General features: G+C 49.1%; 1 protein-coding gene across 2 annotated transcripts in view; it reads left to right on the top strand.

Annotated features, from left to right (window-relative positions):
• The first annotated feature begins 542 nt into the window (after positions 1-542).
• The window catches only part of Nos2 (nitric oxide synthase 2), a 38439-nt gene continuing 22114 nt past the window's right edge, over positions 543-16867 (top strand). Inside the window, exons 1-9 of one of the 2 annotated variants that reach the window (XM_034505777.2) lie at positions 543-709; positions 1914-2070; positions 7836-7920; positions 9032-9154; positions 10397-10545; positions 14036-14198; positions 14913-15004; positions 16232-16373; positions 16470-16609. In XM_034505777.2, coding sequence (XP_034361668.1) covers positions 1961-2070; positions 7836-7920; positions 9032-9154; positions 10397-10545; positions 14036-14198; positions 14913-15004; positions 16232-16373; positions 16470-16609 — 1004 coding nt within the window. In that variant the 5' untranslated portion in view covers positions 543-709; positions 1914-1960. Of the gene's footprint in view, positions 710-1913; positions 2071-4587; positions 4701-7835; positions 7921-9031; positions 9155-10396; positions 10546-14035; positions 14199-14912; positions 15005-16231; positions 16374-16469; positions 16610-16867 lie in introns of those variants that run through there. The other variant, XM_034505779.2, reaches the window with a different exon arrangement.

Genomic DNA, 16867 nt, shown 5'->3' with positions numbered 1-16867 from the left:
CACAGCTTGCCTTCCATCCTTTCTAGAAACCCTCCTGATGAATGTTTTCCTGGGCGTGCTGGAATATTGGCACCATCTAACTTCATTGGTCTGGTTGTCTGGAACCTGGACCTCTTTTTCCATCATGTTCCACACTGCCAGTTTTCCTAGCTCTCTAAACTCCTGCTGTAAACTGAAAATGAGAGAACTGACAGAAAACCAGAGAGCTCCATGTGCCCAGAACAAAATCCCCCAGCAGCTGCAAGCCAGGGTATGTGGTTTAGCTAAAGAAAAGCCTCCCTCCCTAGTGAGTCCCAGTTTTGAAGTGACTACCTGCTGCCAAAGGGCCACCACTGCCTTGGACCAGGGACCAGGAAGAGGCAGCCTTGCTGAGGAATATACCACAGAGTGACGTAATAGTACACACAGACTAGGAGTGTCCATCGTGAATGAGCTAACTTGCACACTCAACTGGGGACTGTCCCTTTGGGACCAGTGACTTTATGCAAAGTAGTTCTGCATGGAGTGGGTATAAATACCTGATGGCTGCTGCCAGGGCCACAGCTTTACAGGGAGCTGAAGACTGAGACTCTGGCCCCACGGAACACAGTGTCACTGGTTTCAAACTTCTCAGCCACCTTGGTGAGAGGACTGGGTTGTCAGAGATACTTCTGAGGTTCCTCAGGCTTGGGTCTTGTTCACTCCACAGAGTGGCCTAGTCAACTGCGAGGTGAGTCTTGTGTTTAGGACAGCTGCTCTTAGGAGTGTCTTCCTGTTTGGGCAAGCTCAGAAAACCAGGCTTTCTGCCCCACCTCCCCGCTTTTGTGGATGGGCTGAAGCTGATATGGAAGGTGTAGGAGGTGCAACCACAGGACGGACAGGCTGCCAGTTGAACAGGGAGTGTGGTCAGATTTCTTCTCCACAAATGTTTACTGTGGTAATTACACTATAAAGCTTTCTAGAAAGTTCAGAATGAGGGGAGGGGACACCCTGCTGAGAGTTTCTAATGCACATAGCTTACTTTGCTAATCTTTTTGGGATGTATCCCTTCCCCACCCCAGATCTGATAAGGTGGATATTATTAATCCCATTTTAGGAGTGAAGAAATGAGTTTCAGTTAACTAACTTGATTTAGATGAGTAACTAGAAAAACTCAGAGTAGGATGCAGGTCATCAGGACCCTGAGGTTCACTGTCCCTCTTACATGGGTTCTTGTCCTCACTTGTATCTTCCAAGTATATCTTTCCTCAGGGAGGGCATTGGCCTCAGAGAAGCCAGATACCCCAGGGCAGTTTCTCTTTCTATTTCTTGTCTTTTTTCTTAAAGGATATGACCTCAACTCTTGAGAGTTTAATGCTCTATTATACAAATCATTGACTTCTGTTCAAATAATAAAGAAGGAACATGGACACAGTGTCTTTGGCTTAGAATGCATAATGACTCCCAAATCAAAGGAAAGGTGGCCAGGACTTGAGTGCCAGCCCCAAGTGCAGGTCCAGAGGGAAGGTTACTAATGACAGCTGCTTGCTTTTCTCATCAGCAAGTGGCAGGAAGGGTCAGTCAGGTGCACACATTCCCGTTTCAGGTTCCCAGCTCCTGCCCACCTTGCTGAAAGCCAAGGAGTAACTCCTGCCTAGAGTAACTGCATTCTCCTAAGGGGGCTTGTGGGTGCTTGCTGTCCTCGGTAGGTGGCTATGTGGCATCCCAAGTCATCCCTTTGGTTTGTTATGTGTCTTTGCAGAACAGGAGTTTGTCCCACAAGATTTTAACCCCAAGTAAAAACCTAGAGTGCAAGCAAGCATGGGGAGAGAGAGCATCAGTGCAGGCCTTACCTGGGCTCTGTCTCTATTCTCTGGGACACTCGCACCTGTGAGAAGGCTCTGATCTGTTAGGCACTCCTTCAACCCCACCTCACAGCCTTCCCCTCTCCTCAGTCCCACAGAGAACATTGGATTTGGAGCAGAAGTACAAAGTTGCAGACATGGCTTGCCCTTGGAAGTTTCTCTTCAGAGTCAAATCCTACCAAGGTGACCTGAAAGGAGGAAAGGATATTAACAACAACGTGGAGAAAACCCCAGGTGCTGTTCCCAGGTGAGCAACCTCTCTTCCACCTCCAGCCATCTCCTCAGGGCCCCCAGGCCCCTGCCGGCTCTCTGTGTTCCCAGCCTCCTAAGAGAGTCTGGTCTCCAAGGTCCTGCTTATAATTCTCTATTGGAGTCTGGTGCAGCTACAGTGTGTACAAGGAAGACCCAGGACTCCCCTGCTGCTCCTAAGAGTGTCTAGACTCTCTGGAGGAAGAAGAGAGGGGAAATATGTGAGAATGGAGACTGGAGAGTCTAGTGGTCAGCTCAGCTCAGCTCCTGATTGGCCAGGGCATGTGGCTCACCAGTTAGCTATTTTGACTATTAAGCAACTGAAGAGTATCAAGATGGCCATTTAAGAGGCTTCTTTGTCACCAGGACTACACAATGCACACACCTACACTCTTTGAGCTTGACCTTCCATGGGCCTTTTGTTATGATCTCATTCTGCAAGTGAGGCTCTGGGAGGGCAATGTCTGGGTTGCAGGACTGCTAATGTCAGTTGAAATCTGAGGTTGGCCTGGGGCATCTTAGAATTGAACTGGTCCTCCAGCAATTTATAAGGATGGGCTAGGAGAATTCTAGAGAATGCTAGGAATCTAGAGCCATAGGCAGGGACTTGAGGCTAACTAACGTAGAAAGATGACGTGACACACAGAATTGCGTCTAAGCCTCATCCTGTCCCTGGCTCAGACATTTGCAGGACTACAGTGGGCAGCGCCCCCTGGAGGCAGTAAGCAGGGAATCTCTAAATTTTCCTGTCCTGGTGCTGCCAGATTTAGAAAGAGAGTTTAGGCAGAAGAGAGTAGTAGATTTGCCACTTCATAATCCTGTGGCGTTTGGGATGTCCCTTAGCCTCCAAACCCCTGTTTCCTCACTTGCAGGAAAAGAGCCATCATGTCAGGAGTAAAGGAGACAGATGGCCAAAATCTTGGGTAGCTGTCACCACACTGAGACTTGATTCTGCCCAGAAGGGGACTGCACTATCCTCCCACTTTAGGGAAGAGGAGACAAAAGTCCACCATGCTTGAGTCTTCTTAAAATCTCGTGGCTGGCAAGTGGTAAAGCAGGTATTCAAACTGTACAGTCTGGCTTCCGGCTATCATCCTGGCTGCCACACTGTAGGTCCTGAATGAGATTCATCCCATTAACAAGGAAGGACACTTGAGGCTTGCTCACCTGGCACTATGCTGCCAGCTCACATTTCAACAAAGCCCTTCTGGTTAATCAATGGATTGACTGAACCATTGATTAATTGCATACACAGCCACAGGTATTTTTAGTGTCCTTAATACTATGTCAAAAAACAGGCTGAAACTGCTTTTATCTTGTCTCATGAGGTCAGTTTCTAGAAAGTGGAGGCGCTGAGATTTGAGCCAACTCTAAATTCTACACCCTGTGTGCTCTTTCTCTGAGGACTTACTGCGGACTGGGCTGAGAAAGAGAAAGACAAATCCAGTTACTAGGTCAGAGAGGAAAGGGGGGGGGGCTGCGGGGTGGGGGGTGGAGTTTGAGCACGGGGAGCAACAGTTTCCTCTCTGTTGGGGGCAGTCTTGGCAACGTAAGAGAGGTTTGGGGGAGGGGGAGGGATCAAGCAAGGGAGAGGTAATAGGAGAATGTGTTGCTGAGCCTCCTAAGGGCATGCATGGCCCGGCTGTGGGGTCAGTAGGGGCTAATGGGCTGCAGACGGCTTTCTTAGAGGAGGGGGAACCAGCAGAAATGGGACCGCCCGGGAAAGGTGGCAAAAGGATGTTCCTGGAAGAGGAAGCAGCTTACAAAGGGGATTTTGGTCTGAAAACAACGGGAGCCCGTTATTTATTTTTATTTTAAAACATAATTTTCAAATCTGTGCAAACCAAGAGCCTGTTCCTGGTGACTTTAACCTTTGTGTAAACAAGAGATTCAGAAGTGTGCAGGGTGTGTCCATGCATGTGTATACATGTGTTTAGAGACAAAAGGTAAATGTGGGACCATTAGGTGACCCACAGGGAGTTCAGAGCACAGGGTTTCAGGAGGAAAAAAAAAAAAAAAAAAAAAAAAAAAAAAAAAAAAAAAAAAAAAAAAAAAAACCACTCCTCGCCATCGTGTTATTGGGCTTGGGGGTTCATTTGCTGAAATATTAGCCAGAAGGGTCCCTGAGGGCTGCAGTCCTACTTCACCTGAAACAGGGAGAAAGAGTAAAACATTTCCTGGGGAGCAGTCTAGTGAAACAGAGGTAGAGGTGGCCCTAGGACTATTGTGTGGCCTCGAGCAGGACTCTCATTTCTCTGGTCCCCAGCTTCTGCTGGGGGAAAGCAGAGGTAGTAAAGAATTTCTTTCTTGGTTGGATTTCATTAGGAGGTGAGGGAATGGGGAGTCTGGGTCGCGATCCTTACTGTCCCTGCGAGAGGAATACACTTAGGCCATCCTGCTTGTCCAGGGCCACTAGGAGCCGAGCCCTGCTCGCAGCGGGAGGGCGGGCGCTACGGGGGCGGGCGCTGAGGGGTTCCGCGGCGATAAAGGGACAGCGCCAGAGAGGAGCGCTGGCCCAGCTATGCGCGAGGGGCTGAGCAGCGCTTGCGACGCCGCCCGGCCGCGGCTCTGTCGCTTCCTGCGCAGGATCTTCGGCCCGAAGGTCGCCAGTCGCGTGGGTCCAGCCAGGTACAGCGCGGGAGACCTGGGGAGGCGCCCGGGTGGCCCCGCTGGGACGCGAGAGAGGCCGGACAGTGCCCACGCGGGCAGTCCAGTAGGGGTTTTTGCACCAAGGAACTTTTTTGCGTTGGATGCTTTGAGACAGGTTCTAGTTATGTTGATTGGTTGGCATCAAACCTGGAAACCCTCCTGCCTCTGCTTCTCAAATGCTAAGATTACAGGCACGTGCCACCGCTTAAAGTATTTTTATTTTTATTGGCAGTACGGGGAACTGAACTGCATTTAAGCAAGTGCTCTTCCACTGAGCCACACTCCCCCTTCCCGCCTGGCTGTGCTCTCCCTCCTTACTGCGCTCTAAACAAACAAGGTTAAGAGGTCAAAGATGATTTTTTACAAGACACATGGGCTGGCTGGTAGCAGTGTGATCTCAATCTCAGGACTCAAGACCCTAAGCCCCTGCAGACTGGATTCTGCACTCACCCTCAGTATCTAGTTCTGGGACACTGTGACAGCAGATGGTTCTATGGGCCTGAGAAAGCCACCACAGTTCCTTTTGCCCGAAAGTTCATAAAGGTCCTTCATCCCTGCAATGGGTCAGTCAGGTCTCAGCAAGACTGTGGGTTTGGAACTGCAGTAATTTGGAACCAAGGGTCCCATGCCTTTAAGTGCTTACCTGATATCTGGTCCTTAGATCCCGTTTAATAGGCAGCACACGAAATCAGCTAACAGGACATCGTAGCTGGGGAAAAGCTCTGTTTATTTATCGTTGTGGTTTGTTTTTCCCTTAATCCCAATTATAAAAGTACTTGAAAAATTATAACAATTCCAATTATAACAAAAACGTCAAGATACTTAAAAGTTAAAAAAGAAAGAGATTTAAATAGCCAATGGCTTATCCCATCGTGCTCATCACTGTGAACCTTGGCCGGCATTTCCCCTAGCTGCTTTCAGGCCTGCCTGAGCCCACATAAGCACACATTGTATGCGTGCACTAAGACAGTCATCATAGCGTCAGAGATATCTAGGCTGAGGCATTAGGTACAACCCTAGGCTGTGGACCCTGAGGCCAGCATAACTGTGGCTCGTGTCAGCAGTGAGACTTCAGACAGCATTAAAAACATTTTGACGTTTAGGGGAAGCACTTGAGTAGGTGGTGACATTGTCTTTAAGTCTATTACTATAGCCCAGGGGATGTTTCTGATCTAATTCTATCTCCCAAATTGTGAAGCCCAACATGGGCAGGTATGCAGGGGGATTGTGAGAAAGCAAATCTTGGCTTTTTTTTTTTTTTTTTTTTTTTTTCTTGTCTCCCTCTTTCTGGTGAGGCATACCAGTCCAGATCAGAGGAGTATGTTAAAGAAAATATTATTCAGATGGGTGTGGTGGTACATGCCTATAATCCCAGCATTCAGGAGTTAGCGGCAACAGTTCAAGGACATCAGCAGCAGAATAGTGAGTTCAAAGGCAGCTGGAGGAACATGAAACCCTGTTTCAAGCAAGGAGAGAATTGTTCAATGATTTTGTTGGTTTGCTTTGGTGGTGGTGGGTTGTTGTTTTGTTGTTTTGTTTGTTTGTTTGAGATAGCCCCTCACTATACAGCCCAGGCTAAGCAATTCCCCTGCCTCCTTCTGAGTGTGGGATTTCAGACACCAGTCAGCATATCCCTCTTTAATGATACTTGCTAACATACCACAAAGATGACTTTACTGAGGACTGTCTCTCAGGTAAGTACAGGACCCACTGCAGTCTTGTAGCAGAGGGAGAGAGAAGGTTTCACCCAAACACAGATGATAAAGTTGAACAATCAAACCTCACTGGAGATGAGGGACCAGGGAGTGAGTTAGTACTAAAAGACTAAGCAGGGTCATTGTTTAAACTGGAGTTTGGGGGTTTTGCTTTGTTTTAGATTTATTTATTTTATGTGTATGGATGATTTGCCTGACTGTATGGGTATATAGCCATGACTGTCCTGGAACTCTGTAGACCAGGCTAGCCTCAAACATAGAGCTCAGCCTGCCTCTGCCTCCTAGGTGCTAAGATTTAAGGTGTACACCACCATAACTGGTTTTTAAAAAATATTTTTTTTCTTTTTTCCCCACTAATTATTTTAATTTTATTTTTATCTTATTTTTGAAACAGGTAGCATATAGTCCAGGCCAGCTTTGAATTTCCTACTTAGCATAAGGGTAACCTTGAACTCCTGATCCTCCTGCCTCAACTTTCCAGGTGTTAGAAACACAAGCGTGTGCCATCCGTACCTGCCTTTGTTCCTTTCACTCTTTACAAGATAAATACCTGGAGTAGCCAAGCACTGGGTCTTGAACCTGGAATCTCTGCACTCAAGAAGCTCTGGCAGGTGGAATACCTCAAGTTGGAGGCCAGTGGTGTACAGAGTAAACAAACTAAATTAAGGGTTTGGGGTGCTTCGTAGGTTCTCATGGAGCCCAAACTGGCTTTGAACTTTCTTTGTAGTTGAGGTTGGCCTCGAACTCCTGACCTTTCTGTCACAATCTGCCAGATGCTGGGATTCCAGGCATGTACTTAAAATGCCCAACTTAAACTATGAGTTTTAAATAAAAGGGATGAGCTGGGCCTGAAGATGCATGCTTTTAATCCCAGCACTCAGGAGCCACAGGCAGGTGGATCTCTGTGAGGTCAGGGCCAGTCTGGTCTACATAGAAAGTTCCATATCTCAAACAAACAACACCCACCAAAATGAAAACCTAAAATACATAAGATAAAGTTTGCTAAGCCGGGTGGGTGGTGAGTGGTGGACCCTGCTGGCCTGGGTAGTGAGTGGTGGACCCTGCTGGCCTGGGAGGGCTGGGTTCTCAGAGCTTTTGCATTTGACTCTCTGAGTCCAGCATCTCCCCAGAGCTTGTGTGTGTGCCTCTGTGTCTGAATAGTTTTGGCTGGCTCCTCTCCTACCATTTTGGCTTTAGGTGGTCAAAGCAAAGATGAAGAGGGAAGTGGGGACAAGATTCTCTAAGACTGGCTCCCTCATCCTCCCTGACTGGAAGCCGGGAACAGGTCATTCCCACCTCTAGCTCTCAGTGCCCTGTCTGCTAGATCGGGACCCACAGAGGCCACTCAAATCCCCTCCACGGCCAGACTCCATCTCACAATGAGTGTTTCCTTTCACAGCCCAACAACACAGGATGATCCTAAGAGTCACAGACCTGCCAAGCACCAAAATGGTGCCCCCCAGCTCCTCACTGGGACAGCACAGGTCAGTGGTTTGGTCACACACCATATGGGAAGCCCTTCATCTTCTCCTTGGTAACTTCAGGCTAAACAGCCCTTTGGAGGCTGGGCAGGAAGACACAGGAAGCCAAGGGCTGGGGAGTGAATGGAACAACCCAGATGTACAGAGGGAGCCAAGGAGGTTGCAGACAGTGTGACAGTCTTGATACTCACCAATGGAGGTCCCCAGGGTGCACTGGTACCCAGGTAACTTGCCTGGTGGTTGACAGAATAGATGGGGTAGTGCCTTAATTAGGGCTCCATTGCTGTCAGGAGACACCATGACCAAGACAATTTTTGTGAAGGACTACATTTAATTGGGGCTGGCTTACAAGTTCAGAGGTTCAGTCCATTATCATCAAGGTGGGACATGGCAGCATCCAAGCAGGCATGGTGCAGAGGAAACTGAGACCTCTACATCTTGTTCTGAAGGCAAACCAGAGAAGACTGTGTCTTCCAGGCAGTTAGCAGAAGGGTCTCAGCCTTCACCCACACCCAAAGTGACACTCTTTCTCCAACAAGGCCACACCTATTAGCAGTACCATTCCCTATGGGCCAAGCATATTCAAACCACCACAGGTAGTTTAAGAACATTCTCGGAATCAGAGGAGGGACAACTTTCCAGAATGATCCTAGACTCAGCTCCTGAGTCCCTAGTATCAGCCCCTGGCTTCTGGCCATGTATCCCATCTTCCTTTCCATCCTAAGGATTGTAGAGAGGTGGCAGAGAGATGGAGCATGGAAAGGTGTCCCTGGGGAAGGAAAACAGTAGAGTATCTGTTAACTTCCTGGCTCTGTCCTTGGCAGCCCCGGCCACAGCATCAGCCCTCCCATCAGACTTGAATTCCCCTTATGAGCCAGCACTGGCCAGGCCTTGGTAAGGACAGAAGCCTGGCCTTGGTCCAGCCACCTGCAGTGCTCAGCTGGCACTGGCCCAACTTCTGGGAAGGGTGGAACACTGAGGACTGGCCCCTTGCCTCGTGTGCCCACACAGAGCTCTGTCCCTCACACAAGCAGAGTACAGAGACCCAGGGGACACTTGTATGGTTGTTGGGGTTACAAACATTTGGAAAACCCTGGATGTTTACCCATTTTAGAATGTTCCAGAATCCCTGGACAAGCTGCATGTGACTCCATCAACCCACCCACAGTACGTGAGGATCAAAAACTGGGGCAGTGGAGAGATTTTGCATGACACCCTTCACCACAAGGCTACATCGGTAAGAAGTCTGGGGTCTGGAGAGCATCACCTTTGTCCCAACTAAGCCACCATAAGGGCCCATTACATATTCCCTGGACTTACTAGACAGCCATCTTCTCAGATGAAAGATGTTAGAAAGTCTGTCTTCATAAATTACAGGAGGAAGTAGGTGAGGCAAGATTCCTGTTAACTACCAGCTAGACAGCAGATAACCTAAGAGGTCAGACAAAAGGCTACAGAAACCAGTTACTATTTTCTTAGATTTTGAGAGTAGTTGAGAATTGTCTATTTGAATTGCCCAAAACTGGACTGAACTGGCAGAGGAAACTTCCTGTCTCTGTAAGGACAGCAAGGTGACAGTGGTTCAAGCAGCCAGTGAATGAAACTAACGATCCTTTCAGGTTCCTTCCTGCTTTTAAGTTCCTTTCTCTGACTTTAGAATTCATGCTATGAGGCTGAGCAGTGCACACCTTTAATTCCAACATTTGGAGGAGACAAGCAGATATCCATGAGTTTGAGGCCAGCCTGGGCTACATAGTGAGTTCAGGGACAAGCCAGAGCTACACTGTAAGACCTTGTCTCAAAACAACAATAACAGCAACAAAACATAAAACATAACACAAGCCAGGTGTGGTACATGCCTTTAATCCCAGCATTCAGGAGGCAGAGGTAGAAGCAGAAAGGCAGAGAGAAGCAGAGAGGCAGAGGGAGAGGCAGAGAGAGAGGCAGAGAGAGAGGCAGAGAGAGAGGCAGAGAGAGAGGCAGAGAGAGAGGCAGAGAGAGAGGCAGAGAGAGAGGCAGAGAGAGAGGCAGAGAGAGAGGCAGAGAAAGAGGCAGAGAAAGAGGCAGAGAAAGAGGCAGAGAGGCAGAGAGGCAGAGAGGCAGAGAGGCAGAGAGGCAGAGAGGCAGAGAGGCAGAGAGAGGCAGAGAGGCAGAGGCAGATGGATCTCTTTAGAAAGGAAAGCAGATAGATATCTCCTAGGAGGAAGCCGTGGAGTTTTCTCAGAGGCTGTTGTATCGTTAGCTGCCTGGAGAACAGGGACAGAGTGAAGCCAGCATACACCCACTTGGTCTGAGGAAAGGAGAAGGAAGCTAGGCTTGGAGAAAGCTTGATTGACCCCAAGGAGAAGGAGCCTATGTAGGGTCATTGTGAGCATATCAGACAGAGAATGGCCAGGCTTATGACTGGCTTGGGGTATGGGGGTCACCATGGGATGGAGTGAGGAATGGGACCCTTACTCACCCCTGTCTCTCTTTCTAGGATTCTACTTGCAAGTCCAAATCTTGCTTGGGGTCCATCATGAACCCCAAGAGTTTGACCAGAGGACCCAGAGACAAGCCCACCCCACTGGAGGAGCTTCTGCCTCAAGCCATTGAATTCATCAACCAATATTATGGCTCCTTCAAAGAGTAAGTCTGGCTTCCGTCAGGGTGATGTCCCCTGCCCTACTCCCTGGGGCTGACCTGTTTCCTACTGTTCCACTCTGACCTGTGAACTCGGCAGTCTCCAGACTTGCTGGGGTTCTAGGCCCAGAGGAGAGCCTAAAGGAGGCTTAAGCACTGCAAACATGTCTGAAAGTTTAGAGGAGCGTGTAACTGGCTTTGGATTCTGGCTCCACCAGACCACTGCTGAGTACTAGAAAAATCCATCGGGCCTCAACCTCCTCATCTGTAAAGTGGGCATCTTATAGCATGGCTCACCAGACAGCCACAAATGTGTGCAAATTAGAACAGTGTCCTAGCCTAGGGGCTATAATACAGTGACTTGGAATGGATCCTTTTATCCTGAAATAGACGGAAGTTTAGAGACTTCCTTCTGAAGAGGAAGAGGTCTGGTCAGACCTCTCCTCTTACAAAGGTGAGCAAGATTCCCAGAGACAACTCTGGCGTCATGCTAGTCTAGCTAGAATTCAGGAGACCTGACTTGGTGGGGTGCTACATTTCTGGAGTACTGGCTTCTGTGAGTCCAGTGCCCAGACTCATTTATTCTTAAGTCCACCAAGTCAGTCACTCCAAGAACCAAGTATTGTCCAGCCTGGAATACAATTTTTTTTTCATTGCCAATTGCCAGTGTTGTTGGCAATACATTCAGTCGCAATCACAGCAAGGCTGTGTGGCCTGGGTAAGAGTTGGGGTCCAGGAAGCCATCGTCTGGGGTTCAAGCCTGGGCAAGCACCTTGGTTTTCTTGCCTCAAAATATCTATTGTAATGCAGCCACCTTGTAGGAGTTTATATGAAGATTAAATGAATTAGAGGCTACAAATATCCAGGAACAGTGTTGGCCTGTAACGAGTGCAGCTGAGATGTTGGCCATCTCCTTCCACAGTGTGGATTCCTGGGGTTGACTGAGGTCATCAGACTTGGTGACAAATGTCTTTACCTGATCAGCCGTCTCTCTGGTCCCTCATCGTGTGTTTTTGAGATGGCATCTCGTGAAATAGTGAAGGCTGGCTTCTACCTACAGTTGTTCTTTAGAGTGCTGGGGTGATGGGCATGGGTGATGATGCCTGATTATAGAGCATTGCTGAGTGACCAATTTACCCATCCAGTTGTAAGAATGACTGGCAGAGACAGTAAATGTCTGCTCTGGCAGCTAGGGACTGTGGCAGTGTCACTTTGTGGCACAGCCTCACTCAGCAGTTCCACTTTGGGCATGAGACACAGAAGGGTATCTGGGATCCAGAGCAGAAATTGCTGTTCTCGATGATACCTGTACCACCTCCGTACAGCCCTAGAATGCCAGAGCTGGGAGGGTGCTTGACAAGAGGCCTCCATTTTCTAGAGCAGTGTTTCTCGACCTTACTTGGGAGCTTGCAGAACACTGATGCCTCGTCCCCGGGGCCAAGGTCAACCATCTTGGGAGGGGCTGTCTGTGGTCTTGTGAAGGGTGGAAGCCTATGGGGGTACTGTCTTTTATCCTGAAATAGAAGGAAGTGTAGAGACTGTCTGGTCATATCTCTCCACTTACAGAGGTGAGCAAGATCCCCAGAGGCAACCCTGACATCATCCTAGTCTAGCTAGAGTCCAGGAGACCTAACTTGGTGGGGTGCTACATTTCTGAAGTGTTGGCTTACCCACACAACAGACAGTGTGTGTAAATATGTATCTGGGGCTCTGTGGCGTTGAACTTCAGTGTCCTTGATCTTCCCACTCGGTTAACAAGTGGCCGTTTAGGGGGCTGAGATTTTTCTAGATAGGCTTCATCTGGCCATTTTTTATTTGGCACCAAGCACATGAAAAACATGGAGTTGTTGGGTTAACTCTAAGAGCCAGGTGTAGTCAACACTGCTCCCTAGAGACAAGTGAACAGATCTAGGGAGGAGGTGGGGTTTGCTAGAAGACGGACATTTGGAGCTGCTGGTGCTGAGACCCTGGGTGTTAGCCTTAGCACTCTGACATATAGTCCTTTGGCCCCTCAGGACCCTGACTCTTTTTGGAGTTGGGACACCCAGCTGGCATTCCAAAGACAGTTCGGTAGACCTAAGGAAACCTTGGAAGGTTAGCAGGGCTGTGCTCAGTGACTGGGCAAATGTTTTTGCTTTTTATTGCCTACAGTTACAAGTCCATATCTCTGTCCCCAGGAGGTTTGGGCATAGGGGTGATGACCAATAGCTTGTCCCCACAGGGACACCAGCAGCGGTGGGCTTCCAGCAGAGTGGGCTGAGATATCTGTATATGCAGAGCATCAGGACCTTCTGAGCTTCTGACTTTCTGAGAATGACCATCCAATACAGATGTTGATGCCAAAGCCACTCCTTTTCAGAGCTAAGAGATGCCACTGCATTCCCACTCTTGGGTAAAGGGCACCAAGTTTTCATATTTCTCCTTTACACAGTGTTGCCATAACCGTGGACCCCCACTGTTTTCGTGTTCAGGTACAGAGTGGGGGTGTTTCTAGAATCTTCTTCCTCTGACAATGAAGGACACTGACCTCACCTAGAAGTTTCCCCTTGCAGGGATCACTGAAGACAAACATCGCTGAATGTTTTGTCTTCAAATCTTTCTGTAGTCAAAAAGGAGTTGCCCTGACCCTCTGCCTGCCCCAAAGGCTGTTTCATTCCAAGTCCTCCTGCTGACCTTAATCCTAAGTTCATTCTTTAAATAATTTTGTTTGTTGACATTTCGAAAGCTTCTGGTGATGCAGGTTGGAAATCTCAAAGTTGCTATGGTGTGTGTGTTTCAAAGTTTTTGCAACCAACCTTCTCTCCCTTGACATTATTTTGAAGTATGCTTAAATCAGTGAGTATAGCTCTGTAGGGTGGGCTCTAGGGTCCTTCAAGTTGAGTCCTGACCTCAGGTCTTGTCTGGGCCTGCCTTGCTTTTTTGAGGAGCCCTCAAGGCTTATAGTCTCCCCTTGGGTGGAAGGTGGGAGGTGGGAGGTCCTATCCACTGCAGACAGTTTGGATCCTGGGGTTGACAGGGAGACCATCTGGGTCTGTGTCCTCTCTTTGTTACTATGTTTGTGTTCTTGAGCCTGCTACTGTACACCTTACAGTCTTAAGACTGCCTAGCAAACACAGCAGTGGCTCCTAAGTTACTTGTGATGGCATGCAGCTGCAATCTCGGGTATTTGAAAGAGGGAGGACAGAGGGTTAGAAGTTCTAGGCTAGACAAGACCTTGTCATGACAACGACAACTGGCAGGGTCCAGTGTAGAAGTGGAAGTGTGGTTTTCTCCCAACAGGACCAAGAACCTTCAAGATGGAGATGGCAGAGTATTAAAAATCTGTCTCTAGTAAGCTAAGAGTGGGTCACAAAGCCAGCCCTACAGAAGACAATGTCCCGAGGGACATAATTTGCCCTTCTGGTGTCCAAAATCAGTTCTTACTTTCTGGGGATTGAATTAATCCCCATGTAAGGTCCTGCTATTGTTGATCTTCCTGACAATTTCCTGTCCCCAGGGCAAAAATAGAGGAACATCTGGCCAGGCTGGAAGCTGTAACAAAGGAAATAGAAACAACAGGAACCTACCAGCTCACTCTGGATGAGCTCATCTTTGCCACCAAGATGGCCTGGAGGAACGCCCCTCGCTGCATCGGAAGGATCCAGTGGTCCAATCTGCAGGTGAGTCTTATGGGCAGAGCAGGAGGAGGAGCAGGGGTGGGCAGGCCCTGAGACAGAGCAAGTGGCCAGGGCTCTGCCGGACTATAGCCAAACCCTGAGGTGGGGTATCCCAGATCCCCTTCTAGGAGTCTGGAATCTCATTTTAGCACCAGGTTCTCTAAGTGACCCACCCTCATGTAAAAACGTGGGGGACCCCACATGCCATCATGAGACAACCAGCAACCTTGGATGTCTTATTCCTGAGGCCTTGGTGCTACAAGTGTTTGCTTCCAGTGTTTGTGTTCCTGGCCCTAGAGAGTATTTTATTTATCCTAGCCTCCTAGGCCATCGTCTCCTTGGAGGGTCATTTGTGTGGGGGGGGGGGGGGGGCGGGGGGTAGGGTCCTATTGAGTACACTTGGACTGAGAAAATCTAGGAGCCTCAGTGGTGATACACACTCCCATGGTGACAATCCAGGCTGGGGCTGTGGGGACCCTGCCTTTTGGTTCTTTAAAGCCAGACTCTCTTGGTAATTTGGTTTTGCTGGGGCCTTCTGAATGGGATTTTCTGATCACCTGTCTGAGTAAAGCAGCATAGAGACTGGCATGGGGGGATGCAGAGAGGAGGGTATGGCCCTGTGAGAGAAATGCTCTCTGTCCCCAAAGAATTTCAGTCAGCCCCCCAAGCCTCTGTCCTCATGGTCTTCATGGTGTGTTCTGGGTGGGCCCTGTGCAGGTTTTCGATGCCCGGAACTGTAGCACTGCACAGGAAATGTTCCAGCATATCTGCAGACACGTGCTTTATGCCACCAACAATGGCAACATCAGGTGAGGCACCTTTCCCAGCTGTGCGGGGCCCATTCTACCACTCTCAGGCAGAAGAGGCTGGAGAGCATAGGAGAGGGGCCTCTGGCTCCAGGAGAAACTAAGAAGAGAGAAAAGAGCAAGGTTTAGCTTCTCTGGGACGTGGAATGGTGAGAGTGGCCTCCTCCCCATTAGCCTCTGTTATAGGTCCAGCTCTCCTCCCCCCCACCTTTTTCTAACTTAAAATTGTGGGGCTGTTATATCCATAGGAAGCCACTTCTAGCAGGCCATAGTGACACATGCCTGTTATCCAAGCACTTGGAAAGGTAGAAGCAGGAGGATCAAGAGTTCAAAGCCATCCTTGGCTACATAGACATTCAAGGCTAGCCTTGGCTCCATGTGTTCCTGCCTTAAAAACAAAATAAAACAAAAACAAAGAAAACAATTTTCTTATTTGGGCATGGTGGTACATAACAGTGATTTCAGCAGTGGACGGACTGAGACGGGAGGATTGCCATGAGTTCCAGGCCAGTCTGGATCACATAAAACCTTGTCATGTGTTAAAAAGAACCCACTCAGGAGGCAGAGGCAGTTGGATCTCTATGAGTTCAAGGCTAGAAAGTTCCAGGGCAGCTAGAGGTACAGAGTGAGACCCTGATTCAAAAACAAAAGCAAACAAACAAAATAGAAGGACCTTCTTCCCTGTGTGGGAAGGAGACACTAGTTTCCTGGCTTTGGTTTTGCTGGGGGATTTTTCTTACATGTGAGAGTCACTGCTTGAGCTAGTCACACCACGGACAGGACGGAACAGTGTGCTCAGTCTGTCATTCACTGTCATTAAAAACAAAAATCAAAATCAAAAACAAAACAAAACAAAGCAAAAAATACTTGGTGCACACCTAACAGGGATTCGGCACAGGGCTAGGCCAGGGGCCAGGGAGAAGGAGGTGACAGGGTGAGATACAGAGATGATTGAGACCATCAATCATCCAGCAGTGAAAGCACGTGGGGGTAGCGTAGGGTGGCAGGGGGAAGGGGGGCTTACTGTGAGTGTGGGAGAGATGTGAGGCTTCCAGAGTAGTGGGCCCTTGTTGGTCTTGATGGTTATGGAGAAGCTGGATGGATGGAGGAGGCAGGTGATTTTGGGGATTGGGGTGCAGGGAAGAGTGGAGGGAGTCTGGCTGGGAGTTCCTGCCCCACTCACCCCAACCAGGGACAGTTGGTAAACTACTATGTTCCTGTCTGGGGAAGGTCGGCCATCACGGTGTTCCCCCAGCGGAGCGATGGGAAGCATGACTTCCGGGTCTGGAATTCGCAGCTCATCCGGTACGCCGGCTACCAGATGCCCAACGGCACCATCAGAGGGGATCCTGCCACCTTGGAGTTCACCCAGGTACCGATCCAGCTTCTGATAGATCCCTCTGGGCAGGGGACCCATAACAAATCCGGAGCCTGGGCCTGCAGACTTATTGGCTTCTCTGTCCCTCAGTTGTGCATCGACCTGGGCTGGAAGCCCCGCTATGGCCGCTTCGATGTGCTGCCTCTGGTCCTGCAGGCTAACGGTCAAGATCCAGAGGTCTTTGAAATCCCTCCTGATCTTGTGTTGGAAGTAACCATGGAGCATCCCAAGTAAGTCACCAAGGGTACAGGTTATGTGCCCAGACTCAGGCAGTGGCCAGAGGACAGTCATTGCAAGGTCTCTTTGCCCTCTGCAGCAGCTCTGGCCTTTCCTTTCCAGCCTCAGCCTTCTGTGGAGCTGCTGATGGTTACTGAGGGGACAGCAGCCTAGCAAACAGGGTCCTGGGAGAGTGGAGGCAGTGCCTCAAGGAAAGCCCTTGAGCTTCTGTCTGAGCAGAGCCAGGTTTTTTGCTTGCCTCCCAACACTTC

Source organism: Arvicanthis niloticus, chromosome 6, assembly GCF_011762505.2.
Source record: "Arvicanthis niloticus isolate mArvNil1 chromosome 6, mArvNil1.pat.X, whole genome shotgun sequence".
NCBI lineage: Eukaryota > Metazoa > Chordata > Mammalia > Rodentia > Muridae > Arvicanthis > Arvicanthis niloticus.
The sequence above is the reverse complement of the archived record's forward strand: the minus strand, read 5'-3'. Positions and strand labels throughout refer to the sequence as shown.